The sequence below is a fragment of the Poecilia reticulata genome, chromosome 5, assembly GCF_904066995.2.
Source record: "Poecilia reticulata chromosome 5, P_reticulata-male-v2, whole genome shotgun sequence".
Classification (NCBI taxonomy): domain Eukaryota; kingdom Metazoa; phylum Chordata; class Actinopteri; order Cyprinodontiformes; family Poeciliidae; genus Poecilia; species Poecilia reticulata.
Window position 1 is genome coordinate 27,889,961 of NC_088834.1, and position 22,973 is coordinate 27,912,933.

Consider the following 22,973-nt stretch of genomic DNA (forward strand, 5'->3'; position numbering starts at 1 on the left):
CCAGCGTTCACTCCGTGTCATCCTGCAGGTTGTTTACAAAACTCCTCATCCTCTCCTTTTTTTTTTTTTTTACTTTACTTTTTATGCACTTGTTTTGGCCTTCTTTCTGTTTTTTTTTTGTTGTTGTTGTTGTGAAATTAAGCAAAAACAGAAGAATTTAACAAACAAATGCTAGTTCCTAAAAGAATACAACCACAAGACCAGGGGTGTCAAACTAATTTTTGTTTTGCGCCAAATCCAGATCAGGAAGACTCTTAAGAGGCCGGGTGTGGCAGAATGTATTGATAAATCATAAAACCTGTTCACAAACTCTTAAAATATCAATGAATTCTTAAAATTAAGTATTACTGAACATCTTTTCAGTTCCTCCAGGATTTTGTGATTCTTTTTGTGTTTTTTTGCAATTAAAATCAAAATGTTTGTGATAGTAATTTAGAAATATTTGTAGATATTAGCGCTTATTTATTATGGTAAATGTTAAATTTTTTTATTACTCACTGTATAGATCTGGGGCTATAATCTGACATCAATTAAGGCTGAGGCAGCTGTTTAGTACAAGTAAGAAAATTTCTGAAAATGTTTAGAAAAATCTGCAATAAACTCCCAGTTATGTATTAGAAATAAATGGCTAATTTGTTGATTTTGTGTGAATTTCCATGATAATTCTCAAGAAACTGGAGGGACTGATTGATATAAATTGGAAGTAAGCAGATAAAAACTGCATTGATTTGATTTGTAATATAATATTTAATCTCACTTAGTGTTTAATCTAGTTTCTAGAGGGCCACATCTGGCCCTGCAGTGGGCCAGATTTGGCCCACGGGCCTCGAGTTTGACACGTGACCTAAATTCAGCAGTGACAATGTTTGGTTTTTGTAGCTGAAATATGTCAAAACTGTTTCGATATTTTCAAAACTTGTTCCCCTGTATTGAAGTTTTCTTGTGATTTATGTATTGATCAAAGACTGAAATTCTCCTTGCTTTCACACACCTGGGTGTCCATAGCAACCGTCTTTTGATTTCTCTCTTCCTGGTGGAAGAAGAGTGAAATCAAGTTGTGATCCAGAATTTCAACTCTAAACTCTGGATCACTCCTCGACTTTTAGAGGTTTCTCAGTTTTTTTTGTTGTTTTTTTAGCATCTCTCTTTATGTTTATGTTTTTCTGAAATGTTGACGTTTGCTCTACTCACCAGGAGAAATCTTTATTAATGCTGCATATTTCTTTCTGAATCCGTCCTTTTTTCTCTCTGTGCTGACTAATGTTTGTGTCCTGGCTGCAAAAATCAGAGCGACGCTTTAGTCACCATCTTTAGCTGCGAGGTTGGTATAAATGAGGCGGACTGTTTACATCTCTGCTTCGACAAATCGTTCGGCTTACGTTTTATTAAAAAAAAACAAAAAACTGATTATTACGGTCATGATCTGATCACTGCGTATGTTTCCTGTAACAGGACAAAACCTGAACCCTCTGTCCTCAGAAAAAAATTCTCACTTTCAACGACGACTTCTTCCGAAAACATTAAAACGTCATACAGCAGAATATCATACATGTTTTTCTGGATGACATCATGTTTTCTGTTTTTACAGCAGAAAACAGAAGAATATTGTAAAACAGGGAGAAATGAAATATTCATCGCCCTGACTGCTCCTGCTTTCTGCCCCACAGGTAGACGGAGTGGCCCGGTGCTGCCAGTACCTCTGCTGGACATCATCATGATGCCAGAGGCCGGTCCATACCATCTCCTCTGCCGTTCCGCCTCGCTGTTTGCGTCTCGTCCATGGCTTCGTGTGCTGTGGCTCCTGCTGGTGGGCTTCAGCCCCCTCTCACTGGGCACCCAGCCCCAGCCCCAGTCCAGCCTCAAAATCGAGGGTGACATCACCCTGGGCGGGCTCTTCCCGGTCCACTCCCGGGGGCCTGCCGGTGTGCCCTGCGGCGAGATCAAAAGGGAGAAGGGGATCCATCGGCTGGAGGCCATGATGTATGCCTTGGACCAGATCAACAGCGACCCCGACCTGCTGCCTAACATCACCCTGGGGGCCCGGATCCTTGACACCTGCTCCAGGGACACCTATGCCCTGGAGCAGTCGCTCACCTTCGTCCAGGCCCTCATCCAGAAGGACAACTCGGGGGTCCGCTGCTCCAACGGAGAGCCCCCCATCATCCCCAAACCGGAGAGGGTGGTGGGAGTGATTGGGGCGTCGGGCAGCTCCGTGTCCATCATGGTGGCCAACGTGCTCAGACTGTTTGCGGTGAGGCCTTACTTCTTTTTGCTCATGAAGGGAAATAGCTGAGTGGCCTGAATGTCCACCTTCTGACCGACAAAGATGGAAGCGATAAACTGCTAAAAAATGTCTGGGATTTTTCAACTGATTTAGGGTTATTTTGATGTTCCCAATCCAAAAGTCACATTGGTTTTGATCAATCAGGACAAATATCTAATCTAAGGAGCAACATGAGAATCAAAATGTATGACTTGTTCTCACAACTGGATTGATTTTCTGAGAATCTGATCAATGAGGGACGAGCAGGAAGAGAGGACAGAAAAGAGACGGAGACGTAATGTACAATTCACATGTACTTCTCCTTATCAGTGATTATTATTTAATTTACAGAAATGCAAGTTTATAACATTTAATTAATACACTCTGTTCTCCTAAAACCTATTTTTGGATAAGAAATATTAACAGAAATGAACTGATAATGTCACAAAAATGTCATCGATTTTGTCAGAAGATCAGATTTTGAGCTATAAGCTATAGAACAAAAACCTGTTTGAGAAAAATTGATAATTTTAGCATTCAGTGGTACAAAATAGTCCTAATTCAGTTGAAAAAACATATTTATTTCTCATAACCCAGTCCTGGTTATGAAAGTCCTGTGCGTCAGGCTTGAGCTGTAGATACTTTTAGATGGTCCCAAATATTGTGACAGATATGAAATGGAAGCTTTAGTTGATATTTCTGAAGGTTAGCAAAGCAAAAAAATAAATAAATAATTGAAAACGTTTTCCACTTTATAAACACTCTAATGCAACAATTGTAGAATTGTTTCCAAGTTTTCAGTTTAATTTCAGATTTACTTGGTTGACTAATAACTTCTCTCAAAATGACCAGATCTTTTCTAACGTTACTTATCGTCAGTCGTCTCTATCTTTTGATTTTGGTTCCTTTACTGTCTCAACCAGTTTAAGACCATATTTGTTTTTGTTGTTTTTTGTCTTAAAGCCCACCACTTGACTGAAAGCATCTGTGTTTGTTCCAACAGGACTTAGTTGGTATTCATTTGAAAAAATATATATCAGATGCTGACTGACTTCTTCTGGCCTTAAAAACGAGTTAACATAATATGTATATAATATTGTTTATTTTTCTTTTGGTGTCTGAAATTAGCATACTGAATTTTGATAATGAGGTGTTTTGTTGTGCAATAACCACAATCTTGTTTTGATCTGTTTGTGTTTGAACTTTTGGTTTTCATTCATGTTCCTGTTCTGATTGTGTGTTTGCCCATCTCTCAATATTTTTGGTTTCTTTCTTCATATTAGCTTATTCATCCTCATCATTTCTGCTTTAAGCTAGTTTAATTAGTTTCATGTTTCTTTCCGTTTCATGTTTATGTCAGCTTCAGTATTTCCCCCCCCCTCTGCTTTGATTCACCTGATTCACCTCCCAGCTGTTTTTCATGTCCTCATGTGCCTCCTGCCTGCTCCCTTCCTCAGCTGCATCCACTCACCTGTGATTAGCTCTTCTGGCGCCTGTCTCCCTCAGTACTGAAGCTGCCCTTCCTCTTTCACTCATTGCTGGATCCTCTGTTATGGTGCAGAACTGTAGCACAAAATGAAAATGAGATAATTTTGAACACATTTTCCCTGATGAAGATCAGTAAATTTTTATCTATTCAGTCCCATTTAATAGAATACCCCTAAATAAAATCCAGTGTAAGTAATTGGCTTCAGAAGCCACATAATGAATTGAATGTAATCTCGGTATGAATCCAGATGTTTTTTGAAGGAGAGCGTCAGTCTACAGCTGGTGTGAGAAAATGTCCTGAAAAGGCAAATATTAGTCAAACATCTCAAATCTGAACACCACTTTGTTTTTCAGTCTTAATTTGTCCTGAATTTTGTGAATTTTTGCTGTTTTTACTTCAGCTTATAATCCACACACTGCTTTGTGATCTTTCTAATCAAATAGTCATAAAATACACTGAAGTTTGTGACCGCAGCATGACAAAATGTGACTAAAATTTAAACGGTGACACATTTTTAGCTCGCCGTCCCTGTATGCCGTTAACTCATTCTGTCATTCAGTTATCCGACAAGCTGAGCTGAAAAACCAAACCAGGTGTTTCGTACGTGCCTGAACGTCGGGTCGCATGTTGTAGAGCGTGTGCTGAGGCAGCAGCCAAACAGAAGCGGCTTGCAGTCGAGACAAATGTTAACACAGATCCCACCCTGTGATTCTGTGATTATAAAAACCTCTCAGCAACTCAATGGAAAGATTGGGGAAAAAACCCAAAACAAAACAGCAGCAGGATGACGCTGATTCAGGATGAAACTAACTTATGACCTCGGTTGGGTACATTTAGCTAAATGCTGTATTTGCTCCTGATATCCAGATAGCAACAGACTGCAGAGGCTTCTAGTCTGAGATACAATATAGTCTGAATAACTGATCTTAATCGGGCTGGGTGAGTTACATTATTATTATTATTACTGTTATTGTACATTTTTATGCTATGACTGATGCAAACAAGGCTTCCTGCCTTGACAAATGTCCACTCAACACTAGTTTCAATTTTTGTTCCAAACATGTGCTACTATGAAATAGCTGCAAACTTAAAAGCTATAGGCATGATGAGCAGAAACCAGAGAAGCAGCCAAGAGGTCCAACTGGATCAGCTGCAGAAACATAAAGGTCAGACTTAAGAATCTATCAACGGCACAACTTTTAGTCCCTGCACTCTGCGAATCCGACCTTTTTTATGGAAGATGGGCAAGAAAAAAAAAAACAAAACAAAAAACAAAGAGCTCTGTTTTCAGTTTGCCACCAGCCATGTAGGGGGCACAGCCAATCTGTGGCAGGAAATGATCTCCGTAGATGACACCAAACATCTTTAGAGAAACACAATATGTTTTCAAAACCCACAGATCTGTGTCCTGCCGCGTTGACCACGCGGCAGGACACAGTGACCCCAACATACACCGACTTTTATCAAAACACATTCGTGTGTTAAAATTTGGGCCAAATATAAAGGCTTCAAAAACGAGTCAGACAGTGAAAGGATGAAAAGAGATCATAGTTCAATTCGCAATAATTAACCCATTTCCCTGTTTATTTATATAAGAAAGAACAACTCTAATGGAAGTTAATTACAAAAACATAATCTGTCATTGTGTCTTTTACACACCCGCCTCGGGAAACGCAGATTTTTCCCTCCCGACTCATAAATTTGCGCACCTTCTCTCAGCCGCCGCTCCTGCTCTGAACCACGTCTTTGATGGTTTCAACGAGATGTTCCCTCACGAAGGGGATCGCTGTGTCACCGATGTGGCTCATTGATTGTACCACCAGAATTAGAGCGGATGCCTCTGTAGGATTAATTTGCTGGGGATTATGCTTTGTCTCACTCATTAGCAGTTTGTATGCAAACATTTGGATCTGCTCTGTGATCCTGGTGTAGACTCTTTGTTTCATAAAAGATGTTTCATTTCTGGAGGGTTGAGGGGCGAACCAAACCCCCCCCCCCCAAAAAAAAACAAAAAAAAACAGTGTTGCTTGAAATATCAAGCAGGAAATTAGGAGTTTGGGAGGCTTCAAAACAGCTGCTACACTGAGCTGCATCAAGCAACATTTATTGTATGGCTTACAGCTGAGAAATGCTAACCTTTTTCCAGTCTCTTGATCGCCGTCTCTCCCTCTGTGCTTAACATAATTTGCTTAAAACCCCTATAATCCTTCCAGATAATCTGTGAAATGGTTCTCGCCCCTCTCTCCTTCTCCCTTCCCCAGCCCTTGTGTCTACCTTTCCCCCCCTCCTCTCGCTCCCTGCTCCCTGCAGAGGGCCTCAGCGTTAAGCCACGCTGAAGCCCTGGATGGCATTAGCAGGTTCAGGGTTAAGGCTGCCAACATGCACTTGCCGTCATTAAAAGAAGTAGCACACTAGTAAATTAATCTCCATATCCATTTTTTTTTTTACCCAGAAACAAATGCTTTTAGCTTGTTGCATCTGAATTTCTATGTCAGCCACTAAGAGTTAAATCTAGACCAAATGTTTCTTTTTTTTTATGCTCAACATCCAGGCAGGATAAATATAGAAAGCCTTCATTTAGACTTTGTGTTTCTGTGAGTAAGTGGTGCATCATCCTCTGACACGGCTCACTGCGTCCTCTTGTCATTTCTTTTTTACCTTTTTTTTATTTTTTATTCACGCATCGGCCTAATAATCAGCGCCGCTCGCATTTTCCACTCGACCCGTCCCCTCTGCTCACAGCTGACCCCGTCCCACGTGTGTGTGTGTCCCAGATCCCCCAGATCAGCTACGCCTCCACTGCCCCGGAGCTGAGCGACAACAGCCGCTACGAGTTCTTCTCCCGCGTGGTGCCCCCGGACTCCTACCAGGCCCAGGCCATGCTGGACATTGTCAAGGCCATGGGATGGAACTACGTCTCCACGCTGGCCTCCGAAGGCAACTACGGGGAGAGTGGCGTGGACGCCTTCGTGCAGATATCCAGAGAAGCAGGTCGAGTTTCGCTGTCCGTGAGACTGTGAATTTGTTTCTGCAAATGAGGGGGATTACTCATCGAGCTGCGCTGCTCTCGCTTATTAAACGACTGGAACACAAAAGGGCAATCCTTTAATACTCAATGATGAACAATTGCAGCTCATTGTCATATAAGTAAATGTATGGGTTAAATACCATTTAAAGTCATACATCAGTGACCACAGAGGGCACGCTACCACTTTGATGTTTATAGCAATTTTGACAAACAAACTGCTGGTAAAGATGTGTACAAGGGCTTAAAATGAATTCATGTTTTCTATTGCAGGAATATTATCCTGAAAATTCATAACTAAATTGAGGAATCATTGTTTTTAATGGTATAATTTTTGGTACAGCCGGTGTAACTTTTTGAAGTGTATGCAAACTCATTATTGGGGCCTTATCGTCTTTCTATGGTGACTCAATGGTGAGCGACATGGGGGTAAGATGTGGGAGTGGAACGGCACCTAATCAGTTATTGATTATGTAATTTGCACAAGCAACAGCTGTTACTAGTAACTTCATAAAATGCTGACTAGACATAATTTTTCCACCATCATTTTGGTGCCACACCTGACGTAGCACCTCATATGTCACGTTAGATACCCACTTTTTGGGTACAGCTCAAAATTATTTTAAAATAAGTGTAACAAACACAGTTTTTAAACAAATTAACTTTTTAAAGTCAATTAGTGTTTCTAAAACATTTTAGCTAATAACCAATCACTTTCTGTTCACCTGGGAAATAGATATACATAAAACTATAGGAAAGAATGGCATTTCAGGGTCAACAAATCTCAAGAACTTATTTTTTTCCTTCTCCAAAGTTTCTTGGTGTGGCATTAGGAACTTTATGTAATTTCAAAATATTATGTTAAATAAAAAAAAAAATCTGGTGGTCAGAAAGCAGGAAACGGATCGGCATTCATAAAGACCCAAAACATTTGACCAAGTCACAAAAACAGCAACGATTGTGCCGCTGACGATTTAAATAAAGGCAGTTATTTCTCAAAAGTTAGATTTTCTCATTGACGGTTAACGTAACTGGGATAAAAGATTCATTTTTTATGTCTGTTTACACATCTTTACCAGTGCAAACTGAGCAGACGGTCCTGATTTCTTGTTGGGGAATCGTAACGAGTCAGACGTTAGCACCAAGTCCAGAGCTAACAGCTGTGTTTTCACACTGAAAAAACAGAAGGAGTCGTGTAAATTCCCTGCAGCCACACTTGATGGTACTTAGTGCTGCTACACAAAAAGCTAGCGTGCCAAATTAGGCTCTTTAACAGTGTACTTGCTAAAGAGCATGCTAGCAGAAGTCTCAGAGCCCCTTGCGTGACCCTACATTCTTGAATCTTTCATGACTACACTGCTTATCATGCCTGACTTTTGAGATAAACCATGGCAGCAACTAAACCACGTACACCTCCTATCAATATTTGACAGCATACATGTAGCCCTGCAAAACTGTTTGTATGTATTGATTTTTCTAGACAACTTGGTTGTGCATTTCACAAAGTTGGTGTTTCACGGAAGTGTGGCAAGAAGAAAACTTCTTGAAGACTTCTTGATAGGTTTTCTCTTACCGCCTATGAAATAGTCCTGCTTACAGTTAGTAGAGGACACAACAAGCATGTGGAACAAGATGTTTTTGTTGACATTGAACAGATAATTTATGCTCAAAAACCAATGGGAATGAAATAAAATGCATTGGTTCTGGTAGCTTTTTTCCCCCTAATAAATTAAATCGTCATTTAATAGCTGGATTTTGTTTTTACTCGTCGTTTGATATTAAAATTTGTTTAATGACATGAACATTTAAAGGAGTAGTACTGTGTAAAATGAACCTTTTTGAGTTTTACATGATGTTATGATGATATTCCCTCATCATACCTGGAGAGTTGCTGTGATTCTTTCATGCATGTTTGAGAAATCCTTTAATCTCCGACGGCAATCGCTCAGCTGTGCATAATGCGTGGGTGGACCTACCTTTGCCCTTGAGACGCAGCTCCTCCTCTGAGCTGTAGTTTCCAAGCTTCTGAGCTTCGGCCTCACAGAGCAGCTCCTCCCCTACTCAGCTCCTTCAGACTAGTCATCAGCAATTAGCAAACATCTACTGGAACTGTGCAAGCTGAAGAGCTACTTTTCGGTAAAACACTGGTAAAATTGTTGTTAAAAGTTAATAGAGGAGCCATGTTGTGGATACTTCCTAAAGGCGGAGTTTTTGAACTGAGTTGGATGTACAGACCCAACATCGTCTGTACTGCCTGTTTTGTAGGGGGTCTCTGCATCGCTCAGTCCATAAAGATCCCCAGAGAGCCCAGACGAGGCGAGTTCGAGAAAATCATCAAGAGACTGATGGAGACGTCTAACGCTCGCGGAGTCATCATCTTTGCTAACGAGGACGACATCAAGTGAGTCAAGCTCCGCTGGCTGCCGCAGTTATGATACGAGACATGACGAAACCTACAACAGAATAATCCATTAATTTTTATGTGTTTGTGTGTTTCAGACGGGTGTTGCAGGCTGCGAAAAAAGCCAACCTGACAGGCCACTTCCTGTTTGTCGGGTCTGACAGCTGGGGGGCCAAAAGCTCCCCAATCGAAGATCAGGAAGAGGTGGCAGAGGGAGCGGTCACCATCCTGCCAAAAAGAGCCTCTATTGATGGTACGCGAGATTTATACATCTGGGACGGCTGGATGCACATCCAACGGGATATTACATATGACATTGATCGATGAGTCGACTAATAATGCAATAAAATAGATCATAAATGATTGATAAGTCCGATCTGATATTGCCGTCCTATTTAAATTGAGGAAACCAGAATCACATTCAAACTTGATTGTATAAAAACATGACTGTTTTTCCCCCTTCTGATTTTCACTCCAGCTGTGTGTTTCACTGATGTATAAACCCCCCATGAACTTGAACTCAATATGAAATGCTTCTCAATCCAGGCTTTGACCAGTACTTCACCTCGAGGTCGCTGGAAAACAACAGAAGAAACATCTGGTTTGCTGAATTTTGGGAGGACGACTTCAAGTGCAAACTGACTCGACCCGGCATAAAATACGACCCCGACAGAAGGAAATGCACAGGTAAGGAGGCCACGGTTTGAGCAGGTAGCAAAGACGGCGACCGTACACGTCTGAAACTTAACCTCGGCTCTCTGTGTGTGTGACATGATGTTTCCCGCTAGGTGAAGAAAGGATCAGCCGGGACTCTCAGTATGAACAGGAGGGCAAGGTGCAGTTTGTCATCGACGCCGTGTACGCCATGGCCCACGCGCTGCACAGCATGCACATGGACCTCTGTCCCGGCTCCATGGGCGTCTGCGAGAAGATGGACCCCGTGGAGGGCCGGATGCTCCTCCAGTACATTCGCTCTGTAAACTTTAACGGTGAGTCCTCAGCCGCCGGCCTGATTTTTCCACCTTTTCCTGTGTCAAGTTTAGAAAAGAGGACAAACTGGAAAGAAATTAAGATTTAGACCTATCAAAGGCCGTTTTGACAAAAAAAGAAAGAAAAAAAGAAGCTGATTTAAAGGGGAGAGTGGCAGAAGGGAAGGCCAGCTTTAATGTGAAAGCTTTGAGATGCTTTCTGCTTATGCTCCAAACTGCAGAACACAACACGTTGCTTTCAAAGAGCGTCCCCTCCCCTCGAGGCTACCTCCTCGGTCTTTTGTGCGCACAACACTCCCGCTTTTCATCCCTCCCTCGTCTTTTATTGAAAAGGAGTCACAGTTTGGAAAAATGAAAAAAAAAAGTGTTCTATGAAAGCATCCTATTTACTGCTTTCCTCCTTCCTGGGCGACCTTGTCTTGTATAGAAGACTTTCTGATTGAGAGCGCCTGCAGGGACCCGAGAGGAGCATTCAATCATGTTAGGGCAAGAGAGCAGAGTGTGCTGAAAGACTGTACGCTTTGAGCCACTAAAAAGCGTCCTGCACTTAGCTTTCAAATGACTGCGCGAGACTAAAGTAAGCAATACTGTATTCAACAGTGTGTGGGCATTTTCTCTCTCTCTCGGTATCCTCGGTTTCTCTGTCACACGTCTTATGTGGGTTCAACTTCTTAAAAGTCTTCCTCCAAACAACAGGCAGCGCAGGTACGGCGGTGATGTTCAATGAGAACGGAGACGCTCCCGGTCGCTACGATATCTTCCAGTACCAAATGTCCAATGTCAGCAATCCCGGCTACAGGGTCATCGGCCAGTGGACAAACCACCTGCGACTTAACGTAAATATCTGCACCACTCAGACCTTTTATACCAACTAATGGGAAATTACCAGCAAAAGAAGTATCTGGTTTTGACAAAGAGAATCTGTCAGTAGAGAAAATAAAAATAATAGTGATATAATAATAATAATAATAATTTTAAAAAAATCTGTTTTTATTTTGTCACAGGTGTTAGAAAATTATCATTGGTTCTCTAAAACCTACATAATTCTTCAAAATAACACCTATTTGCAATATATATTGTTTTATTGCTAACTTTGCTAATGTCCAGGTGAATTTGCCTCATGCTAGTGCCATGTTCCACCTGTGCTTATATGAAAAATCAATTAGACAAGAGGGACTTCAGTCCACGATGGACTGAAGTTCCTCATGTAAGATTTGGATTAAGAAATTTCAACCTTTCCAACATTTTCCAGTGGGAGAAATCAGCTGGCGCGAATAAAGTCAGACATCTAAGTAGAAAATTCCAAATTGTGAGGTTTTGTTTTTTCAGCTCAGTCAAATTTAGCAAAAAATATTTTCTATTAGTGTTATCTACGTGATGACAGAAATCAAGACTAGTTACACGACTGTGTGTTTGAACATCTACCGTAGCTGGAGGAGATGCAGTGGTCAGGAGGCGACCGCAAGATCCCGGAGTCCGTGTGCAGCTTCCCCTGTGAGCCCGGTGAGAGGAAGAAGATGGTGAAGGGCGTTCCCTGCTGCTGGCACTGTGAGCTCTGTGACGGCTACCAGTTCCTGCTGGACGAGTTCACCTGTGACATGTGCCCTTTTGACATGCGGCCCCTGAAGAACCGCACAGGCTGTCGGCCCACGCCCATAATCAAGCTGGAGTGGAGCTCTCCCTGGGCCATCATCCCCGTCTTCCTGGCCATACTGGGAATCCTAGCCACGACCGGAGTCATCGCCACCTTTGTCCGATTCAACGACACGCCCATTGTTCGCGCATCTGGCAGAGAGCTGAGCTACGTCTTGCTGACGGGCATCTTTCTGATCTACCTCATCACCTTCTTCATGATTGCGGAGCCCAGTGCGGGTGTGTGCACCATACGCAGGCTGCTGCTGGGTCTCGGGATGTGCATCAGCTACGCCGCCATGCTCACCAAGACCAATCGGATCTACCGGATCTTTGAACAGGGCAAGAAATCAGTCACGCCTCCCAAGTTCATCAGCCCCACTTCTCAGCTGATTATCACCTTCATCCTCATTTTGGTTCAGGTAAACCGGTAAATGTTTTCGTGACATACATCATCAGTTCAGCAGCAGTCTAATGCTTCTGTCTCTCTCTGTAGTTACTGGGGGTGTTCGTTTGGTTTGGCGTGGTTCCCCCTCACACTACCATTGACTATGACGAGCTAAAGCCTCCGAATCCGGAGTTTGCACGTGGGATCCTGAAGTGCGACATGTCCGATCTGTCCCTCATACTCTGTCTGAGCTACAGCATTGTGCTCATGATCACCTGCACGGTGTACGCCATCAAGAGCAGAGGAGTACCGGAGACCTTCAATGAGGCAAAGCCCATCGGCTTCACCATGTACACCACCTGCATCATCTGGCTGGCCTTCGTTCCCATCTTTTTTGGAACAGCACAGTCTACAGAGAAGGTACAAGTACAAACTCTGTTTTCTGCTGCCCAACATCTAGGACAGCAGGGATTGCTTAGCTGACATATTTTTTTAATGGGGAAATTTTTTTAATTTTGAAGTTTCTTTGATTTAAAAGCGTCATATTGTCCATTTTTGCTGTAATTAAAGTGGTAGAAATAAGATATTAAAACAAATGATTGGGTCATTTGAAACTAGGTCAGGATGAGAAGTAAACATCACATCTAGTCTTATTGAGCACTTAGAGTACTTCATACAGTGGAATGTACTTTCACTATTATGTATTCAGACTTTTCGGACTGTACCCTTTGTGCACGTTCTTACTATTCACTAATCTAAGTGTCAATGAACACAAGGGTGATGCAAGGTTCAGTACCTCACATCTTGTCAACGGATACAGTAGGAATGCTCCACTGCTGCTTTTTAACTGCAGATATGTAAAAAAAAAAAGCAACAAAAAAAAACACTAAAGACCTAGGCTGACTGAGGTCTATCAAGTAGTGGAGTCCCTGAACCTCTGAATCTTTGCAGCTTGCCCGCCACCTGTCACTCATACTGAACAATTCAGGTTATGTTCTTTTAATGCAGGTACACCTGCACTGGCATTTCAATGAACCCTTCATGAGGGCCATTTTCAGAGAATACCGCACGAACGTACACGTCTAATATAAACGCCAGACCGCTTGTTCTGCTCGAGTGCGCTCAACGCAAACTTTTAAAAGCGTAACTAACTCAGCATTAAGGGCTCAACACATGGGGGCGCTCAACGCAACACGCAGCGAGAACATAGAGCGAGCATGTAGAACAGGGGTGCCCAAAGTCGGCCCTCGAGGTCCGGCATCCTGCATGGTTTAGTTCTCTCCCTGGTTTAACGCACTTGCATCAAATGATGGCTCATTAGAAGGCCAAGGAGAACATTGACATACTGAAAAGGTTGTTAATACCACCTGGGAGAGAACTAAAACGTGCAGGATGCCGGCCCTCGAGGACCGACTTTGGGCACCCCTGATGCAGAAGAAGATTCTCTGACCAGAGGAGACCCTAACTTAACTTTCTGGGCTATGTGCAAAACAATATGTGGTGGAAATCTAACATGTCACCATCACACACCACCGTGAAACATGGTGTCAGCAGTATGCTGTGGGCATGGGGGCAGGGTAGCTGAACCTGAGCAGAAGATGGATGGAGACTAAGAGTTGTGAACACATTTGCAAAGTGCTGTAGGTCTAAAAAAAGACAATAGATGCTCTGTTGACTCTTTTTGAAGACAACTCTCTCTCCTTTATCCCTATGAAGGCATTAAATTGGTGCAGTGGCTGAAAATATTGCCACACACAAAGGAAAGCACACTCACAGTTGGAAAGTGAAAGAAAAGAAACCCTCAAATCCTCAAAGTGAAATCTCGGTTTGCTGCCTGTCAAATCGTATTTGCTTTCCGCTGCCCTCGCAGAACATCCTGCCACCACTGTACTTAGGGTTTAAATTAGCTTCGGGGTTATTTTCTGCCGCAACAAAATACGGGACTGATGGAGGAATATCGGAGAAAAAAATACGGATAGGCTTTGACTAATCGAGAGCCACATTATGACTCAGTCAAGCTGAAACAATTAAAGCCTTGGGGTGCTTTTAAAGTCTTTTCACCTCTTCAAACTGGAATTGAAGTGAATGAAGACAGGACGGGAAGAAGAAAGGAGGACAGACGGGCCGATGGGATGATCCGGACCGCTCGGAGACCAATTTAACCCTCTCGTTCAATTAATCATCACTTTGGGAAAAACGGCTAAATATAGGCCGCGTCTTCTGTCCGCGTCGTGGAAGGGACATATGTTATCAAGCCGACACGTGCAGAGAGCAGCGCGCGGAGAGGAGCTGGTCTGGTCTACCTGTTAGCTCGAAACATGGCGGCGGCAAAGTTATCTGTTTCTGAGCACGTCTCTCTGTTCGCCCCAGGGCCAAACACACACACACACACACACACACACACACACACACGCACACACACACACACACACACGCACACACACACACACGCGCGCGCGCGCGCGCAAGCACGCACGCACGCACGCCCACACGCACACACACGCTCGCACGCACACACTCTCCACTGTACTACAAAATCACTGAAAGCTTCTCCAAGAAATAAGATTCCTCCGAGAAGAAATAAATAATAATATAAAAAAGGGAAACATGTGAAAGACGGCAGAGAACAGCAGTATAACCTCAACTCAAAAGCGGCGGAATGATGGTTGGTGATTTATTTATGGCAGCAGACGTATATCTTATTCATGGCACATGGACTTCATGTTTTTTTTTTTTTTTTTTGCCTTGACAGATAAAAAAATATATAATTTCACATGTTATTGGTACTTTTTGCGACGGACCCACACTAAAAAAATAAAACTAAAAAGAATGAAATTCTGAGAATAAAGCCAACATTATGAGAATAGTATTATGAAAATAGTCATAATATTACGACTTTTTTCTCAAAATATTGACTTTTCTCCTATTGCAACGTTATTCTTGTGTCATTTAGACTTTATTCTCATAGTACAACTTTATTCTCGTTTTATCTTAGTATGGCCGCAGTGCTCTGTCGTACTTTTTGATTATTTTTGCCATATTTTTTGCAGAGGTAAAGTAAACGGCGAAGAGGAAATGTTGTGGAAACCCAGAAATGGGACATCTTCTCCAGACTACATCTACAGAGACATAAACCATTCATCAGGGAACACTAGCCGCTGTGGTTTAAAATGAAAATAAAATAAATAAATAAGACAGCCTGTTCTCCTGAACCTTGCATTGTTCCCAACTCTACTGCTTTTGTTTCTCACCTTCAGTGCGTTTCTCTGTCTCTAGATGTTCATCCAGACCACCACCCTGACCGTCTCCATGAGCCTGAGCGCCACCGTGTCCCTGGGCATGCTCTACATCCCCAAGGTCTACGTCATCATCTTCCACCCGGAGCAGAACGTCCAGAAGAGGAAGCGCAGCTTCAAAGCCGTGGTCCAGGCGGCCACCGTGTCCACGCGCCTGTCCCAGAAGGTCAACGACAAGCAGAACGGAGAGTCCAAGATGGAGCCGGACAGGTCTCAGTGACACGGCGGGGGGCGGGGGGGACATTTAGAGGTGGAAACATCTGACCGTCTGTTTCTGTCCTTCAGTTGTGGAACCAAACTACCAGCAAATGTGGAGGTTTATAAAACTTTATTCAACCTGGAGGGAAACATGGAAACAAAGGAGAAACTCACACAATTAGGGACTGTAACAATACTGAGCCATCTTGAATCAAATGGAAAAACAACAGATTTTTTATGCTCCTTTATCCATCTACAGCTCTCGTCTAAAATTCGCACACACTCATCATGGTTATGGATGTTATACTCATTTTCAGGCTTTTATTGTTGCACATTATTTATGCAATAGATGAATTGCATTTCAAAAATATGAAATTGGTGCACAAGTTTGGATTCTCTGTTGTTGATTTTCTAATCCACAAAGGGACAAAATGAGACGCAGAAGCTCAGATACGTACGTAAACATCCTTCCATATTTGAGTAAATGTCCTTCAGCACACTGCAGAGAAACCACACGCTTTTTGAGGCCATCAGCAGAATTCTGCATGGATATTTCACCACTCTTCTTCTTCTTCTTCTTAGGAATGATCAACTCATTTAAATCGCATTCATTCCACAACCTAATGTCGGCCTGCTTCATGCATTCCAAAAACCAGTTGTAATTAGGAGTCCACCGATAAATTTTGCAGATAGGACGATACTTGCAAGAGAAACTGATCTTATCTAACTCTGCAAAGGTGTATCCTTTTTCTCTGCTGGTTTAACTGACAGATCTTCTACCAGGTCACATCCACACGTCTCCAACGACGTGATTTTGTTGCTTTATTTATCAACTTTTCAGACAAAAAAAAAAAATCCATATTGGCCAAAATTGGAATCGACAGGTCAGGCTTTTTAAAAGATAGGTGATCGACTGGAAAACTTGAGTCGGTGCAGCTCTAGTTGTACTGCGTTTGGGATCAGTGTCCTGTTGGAACATCCACAGGTGACCAAGTTTCAGGCGACTAGCTGTGAAGTTCAAGGATCTTGATCTAGTCCTCCTACGTCAATGATCAAACATCCAACTGCAAATTGTGCCTCAAGTACAAAATCTGTTTCAAAACGATTTCTACATATATGAGCCTATATTTATCATTTTCACCCTTTGTGGAGAACAAAGAATTCACAACCAATTTCTATTTAAAAAAATACATATATGCTGTTTGGATTAAAGAACGGTTTAAATGTGTGTCTAAAAGCCCTTAACGATTGGTGGACATAAACGTCTCAGCAGGACTGTCCTTATACCTCAGCTTAACGGAGGCGTGTTGGGGTTTAAACGCTCCTTCGGAAATACTTCTTAGGAGAAAGAAAAGCCTTTTCCTTTGTCCTACAGGAAGATTTACATCGTTAGCAGAAGCCGTTGGGACCGATCGGCTCCTAAAGCACTGCATGGTTTCTGTGTTTTATGTGTTTATTATGAATGTTTCACACGTTGTTCATGAGGGATGACCGTCTCTTATCACACTGGAGAGAGAGAGATTTAAAACATATCACTATGTCTGTATCGCTGCTGGTCTCAATAGCCAGTCGCTTATGTCACGCAATATTTCTCTTTTTTTTTTTAACTAATGTAATAACGAGACAACCTAATTTGTTTTTAGGTGGAAACTTCATTTAGGGGCACAAACAGGACGTGGGTGATTTTGAGCAGGATGTTTGTTCTCTACCTGGCACTCTTACATCAGCATTCTGGAAGACAATGTTTGGTATTTCCCCATATTGTTTGTGAAAATATGAAGCATTCTGTGAAAAGGTCAGGCTGCGTGGCAGCTGTACGACTCCCGCCTGGGAAGCTGCCAGAGCGCAGCCGATCGGCCTTCATCACCATGAAAATACGTTCGAGGAAATGTTGGGAATGATTAAAATGACACTGAATCAATACGAGCTCATGTTCGCCTAATAGACCTTTTTTAGTTTCCTTTGTAAGTTTCATTCATCTCAGGATTTTTTTTTTTTTTTACAACAGACAAAGTAAATAGTTAAGGAGCACGACTTGAACTTTTTCACTTTCTTGTAAAAGAAACCATTTTTACCCATTAGTGGTGCTTCTTTGTTTGAAGGATGGGCTGTAGGTTTGCGGTCCTTTTTATTTTTTTAAGAAATTAACATTTTTAAGTTTGAAGTGCAAAAAGTTAACAGAATTCAAACATGTTTTAGTTCAGAGTTGGATTTTTTTTTTACCTAATCTTATCCTCAAAATTGAAAATCATTGCCTTTCTTTTGATGTTTAGTGACAGAAATAAAATAGTATTAGCTTGTACTGCTAACAGCAGCGTTAGCACACCAGTTAGCAAACCCTGCTGGTTTTTGAACCTTGACCTGAAACATGGTTTACTCGGGTGTAATATTACATCACTTCAACTAATTGAATCCTTTCAGAACTGAGCAACCTTCACTTAATTCACGTTTATATCACAAAATGTTTGCAGGTTGTTCAATTAGAAAATAAATTATTTAAGTTGGATTATTATGGTTTACAGCTATGAAATTTCAAATTTAAGTAAAACTTAATACTACAAAAAAGCAACAGACACATAATGTTAAAGAAATAAATACAATAATTTGTACTGCCCTCTGCTGGAGAGCACTGCTCAGTGCAAATATTAGGAAAAGAAACAGACCCAAGCCAAAATAAAAAAAAGTTTATTTTTGAGCTGGTTGACACAAACAGCATAATTCATCTAAATGTAAATCTTTGACATAATGCCGTGAAAATCAGCTGAAAATGGGAAAATAAAAAACTCGGACAATAATGCGTCTAGTCAGAAGCGCTTCAGGACAGACTGAGTACAAACAAATTCTTCTCAACACAACAAAAAAAAAAGACTATATACAGACATGTTGATGTTAAAAAATAAAGGCAGCATTTGTTGTTTTCTGAGGTGCATTTTCCTGTTTTTTTAAATAAAGTAATTACAAAGTTCTGCTGCCTGACCCGTACCCTCCCACCCCCCCGTCCTGGGCCACAGCAGCATCAATTATTTGTTTCTCCCCAAAATGTCCCGACTTCATTCCAGGAAGCTGTCCAGAGTCAGACATGTTGGAATCTTAGAGGGAGGCCGAGTCACTTTTTTCCTTTTGGCTTTCAGCAGAGGCCGGATCTTGGATAAAGGAGACTGGATGAAAGAACTTGGCTAAGGAACGATGAGATGCTGGTCAAAAAACACGACTTGGTAAATATACAGCAAATACCTTGATTGCTTTTTAAGAGCTAGAATTGAGAACATTTGAATATATGCTGGATTTTCTCATATTTGCACACACAACCACTAACATTTAGTTAAATGTTCTTTAGCAAGATGCAGAGAAACACTAACATTGGCAGTAGCAACTGAAACTTGGTCACAACTAGAAAATAATCCCTAAAACCGCTAATAAACCATCTACTTTAAAGCTGCAGTGTGTAACTTTTAATAAAAAAATTTTGTTAAATATTTGTTGAAAATGTCATTATGTTGTGACGGTATGGAATGAGACCGAACTTTTGATAAAAAGTTTATTTTGTTTTGTTTCCACCTAAAAAATTAACTCCTCTTTCAATAAATGAATAAACAGCCAAAATCTGTAACATTTATGAGGACCATTTTGAACTTTTCTCTCCCACAGAAATGAAAACAACAGAAAAAAGGATACAGGTTGGATGAATTTAGTCCGTCCTCCTAATCCATCGTAGCCAGTTTGGAGCTAATAAAGAAAAAACGAAATAAGACAGATGATACTTTGAGAAGCAGAGATTTGTACGTTGATTCTGTTGTACATACGACTCCAGCCTTCTTCTGAGGGTCCAACATGCTTCCAAAAGTCTTCTTTCTGAAGAGAAGGGAGTTCCTCAAAAAAGGATCAAACGTTGAATCTTCATTCTGAGCCGACGGCAAAAAATCACTGCGTTACGCTCAACGGGTGACAGTGAAACATGTCTTGCAGAGAGCCTGCTTCAGGCCTTACCTTGCTCAGAGAGGAAAGTTTCTCGCCGTGTTTTGACGAAGACGTTCTAGAAACGAAACAAGTTTTTCCGTCTGAGCCTTAAATCGACTGACTTGTCATCCGAACACATCGACGCAAAGAGCTTACCCCGGTCGCTCCAGCCGCATCTTCTTCGAGGGAACCTGGGCCGGTCTCTTTGACGCGTCGTCAGGCGTGGCGATGTCATAGGTCATGTTGAGGTCGATGTCGTCTCCGTGCACCGGCTGGTGGAGGCGGGGGGGTTTCAGCTCCAGAGGCGCCGGGCTGCGGAGAAAAGCCCCGGGTGAATGACCGACGGAGTTTCCCGGGAAACCGCTTCGATGCCAGAGGAGGCTCTGAGGGAACGAACCTTTCGAAGACGAGTCTGCTGAGAGCTTCGTTGGCGCGCGTCGGCGTGCTCAGAGTCTTCTGGAGAAACTCCACTTTCTTCTTGAGGCTCTGGGGACAGAACGCAAGCGGGAATCGGCACAAGCCCCTCAGATAGCGCAAGTGTAGGCGTGTGAGTTTGATATGCTCTTACGGAGATCTCCTTGTCAGCGCCGGCCAGGTCTTTCTGCAGGGACTTCAACTCCTCTTTGAGCTGAAGCGCCTCCAGGGAAGCCTTCTGCAGCTAAAAACAAAACAAACAAAACGGTTGACAATCAGGAAATTGTTTTTTGGGGCGTTTGACTTAAAAGCTCCAGACGTGACGCTACCTTGCTGTTTGAGGAGAGAACTTCTCTCTTCAGCTTCTCGCACATGTCGTTTGAAGACTTGAGGCTTCCTTTGAGGTTATCATACTCTCTGTGAATAGAGAAATGTAGATGAAAATGTTTTGAGGAAACAGAATTAAGAAAAATGATTCATTCTGATGAGGGGTTTTTTCTGTCGAAATAAAATTTACATACTGCCCGTCCAGATATCTAGTGTTTTGTTACAAGTACTGCTGATTACTGTGTTTGAACTCCATGGATCAAGAGTCACTCTAATCTCTCCAGACAACTCACCGCAGAACAACTTATTCACTCACAGATATGAGGCGGCTTACTGCAGATGTGACCGCCAAATCACTCAAAAATTACAAAAATATATGCCTGTTTATTGGTGATAAACTTAGCGATTTTGTCACTACATTTAGTGACTTTTAAGATAAATTTTTTAAAAAATTTTAAAATCGGTTTTAGCAAAAATCAGCAGCTCAGGCTTTTTAAAAATTGGTGATCGGCCAAAAAACTCCAACCGGTGTGCTTCCAGTGTGTACACTGGTGAATGTATCTGGATGTTGACGAATCCGACAGCTAGAAATAATTATTTACCGTTCGTAAGCAGATTCTGTTACGTTAACAGGATGTGTGACATGGATGAAGAGACCGTAACCCCCACAACAACAACAACAAAAATCCATCAAGCGAAGCAAAGGATCCAGCCTGACCAGCAGGTTCTTACTTCTTCAGAGAGATGCAGTAAATGGAGAGCTGCTCCACTGCTGCCTGGCTCACACCCATATCTGTGATCATGGACTCCACTTCGCTTCGCTGACCCTGCAGCAGCACGTCCAGGCTAGGGCAGACAACAGCTGGATCATCAGTTCACAACAAGTCAGTAAATAAAGTCAAAACGATTCCGTTCTGCTTCCTGTGACAAAAATAAATAAAAAACCCACTTCGCTAAAGTGAACATTTAATTTCCTCAGTGTTACCTTTCAAAGGTTTTCATTTTGCCCCTCAGTCTGCGGACCTCCTCCTTCGCCGCCTGAATTTCGTTCTGCTGCGTCTCCAGATAAACCATCTGCTTCTGTTGACGCGTCCAAATGTTACCAGGGCGACCAGTTACGGTCTCACGGCGAGGATTCATCGCGTCGGCCTCGAAACAAAAAGCCGTACCTTCAGAGCGACGCAGACCATCTCCTTATCCATGACCTCTTTCCGCATGGCGTCCAGGTCTCTCCTCTGCTTGTTCACCGTGTCCTTCAAGCCGTCCATCGCCTTCAGTTTCTCCCGCCAGTCTCGATCTGAAAAAACAAACAAAAAACGATTAGATAGTTGATCAGCTGGCCATGGCACCCTTCAAATTAAAGGGGAAATTAAGTGCGTGTGTGGAGCACCTTTAGAGCTCAGCAGTGCCTTCATTCGATCAACCTCATTCTGTGAGAGACATGTAGAGAACACACTAGAGTGAAATGTAAAAACACATGCTAGAGAGCAGAATCTGTCAATTTTACCTTGATCTGACGGATTAAATTTATCAAAATTTTTACATTTTTTAAATTCATTTTTAAAAATCTCTCTTGGACTGTTTGTTTACCTGCAGGCTCTCTGGGTCTGGAGAGCCTTCTTCGCCCCCTCCTCCAATGTCAAAGAACAGTTTGTTGATGATGTGTCTGGTGCTGACCTACAGAAGATGAAAAGAAGAAAGTTATGCATCCATATGCATGAGTACATAGTTCAGATCAGGCTGTTTTCTTTGTTAATGTGAGCGGATGTGTCCTTACAGTACCTGTTTCCTGCACTGAGGACAGGTTTTGGTAGGAGCGGTCTGAAACCACTGAAGAAGACTGGAAGAAATTGGGAAAATATATTTTACACACGCACAAGAAAATGTGCTGAAATTTTTGGAGAATGCTGACGGATTTGGCCAGTTTAAACCGTCTTACCATTCGTAGTGAAAAGTGTGTCCACAATAAATGGCAGCCACGTCTCTCACCTCATCGAAGTAATCAGCGCAAATAGTACAATACGCTCGAATGGGCATTTTTTGTAAAAGCCGGAAAAGAAAAAACGGCTCGATCTGTTCGTGTTATATAAGAGAAACAACATACGGTTCATTCACGACTTTACTGTGTTACTATCTCACCAACTATCACCGTGTTTAACAGGACATATTTTAAAATGAATGTTGTCTCATGAGACACAGTGATAGCTACAATAGCAACCTAGCTAACAGCTACATTACCGGTGTTCATAATTACTAAATAGAGACGCTAAGTTGCAGCACAGTCCTTCGTAACAACCTCAAGCATTCCTAAACATATCCGTGAAGCTTTATATGAACCTAGTTAGCGCCACATTGTAACTCAAACCACAGCTAGCTAACAGTCACACAACACTTCCTCCATCTGAGTCTGTTTCCCCGCTAGACGTTCAAACGTAAGCCCCGCCCCCACATGGTGCGTTCACGGTGCCTTTTGTGCGTCAGTTTTGTCGCAGTCAGTTTCACCATTTGTAGATTTTATGGGATTTTTTTGCGATACTATTATATTATTGTAGCAGCTTAACCTGGGGTTATTTACAATTATATACATCACTTTT

General features: G+C 42.1%; 2 protein-coding genes across 2 annotated transcripts; one reads left to right on the forward strand and one right to left on the reverse strand.

Annotated features, from left to right (window-relative positions):
• Positions 1 to 805: 805 nt before the first annotated feature.
• On the forward strand, positions 806 to 18,604 carry grm6b (glutamate receptor, metabotropic 6b). Its single transcript, XM_008410487.3, has 10 exons — positions 806 to 2,251; positions 6,527 to 6,743; positions 9,043 to 9,178; positions 9,277 to 9,431; positions 9,725 to 9,865; positions 9,967 to 10,167; positions 10,864 to 11,003; positions 11,598 to 12,221; positions 12,296 to 12,607; positions 15,464 to 18,604. Exons 1-10 carry the CDS (start codon positions 1,550 to 1,552, stop codon positions 15,701 to 15,703), a joined length of 2,868 nt encoding a protein of 955 aa, XP_008408709.2. The 5' UTR covers positions 806 to 1,549; the 3' UTR covers positions 15,704 to 18,604.
• A 73-nt stretch (positions 18,605 to 18,677) lies between these two features.
• Positions 18,678 to 22,844, reverse strand: traip (TRAF-interacting protein). The gene is made up of 15 exons (XM_008410486.3): positions 22,319 to 22,844; positions 22,162 to 22,219; positions 21,970 to 22,056; positions 21,770 to 21,809; positions 21,549 to 21,676; positions 21,365 to 21,459; positions 21,112 to 21,225; positions 20,382 to 20,469; positions 20,207 to 20,296; positions 20,036 to 20,124; positions 19,795 to 19,950; positions 19,669 to 19,714; positions 19,485 to 19,583; positions 19,357 to 19,407; positions 18,678 to 18,839 (listed from the first exon to the last, which is right to left on the reverse strand). Exons 1-15 carry the CDS (start codon positions 22,414 to 22,416, stop codon positions 18,732 to 18,734), a joined length of 1,347 nt encoding a protein of 448 aa, XP_008408708.1. The 5' UTR covers positions 22,417 to 22,844; the 3' UTR covers positions 18,678 to 18,731.
• Between the last annotated feature and the right edge of the window lie 129 nt (positions 22,845 to 22,973).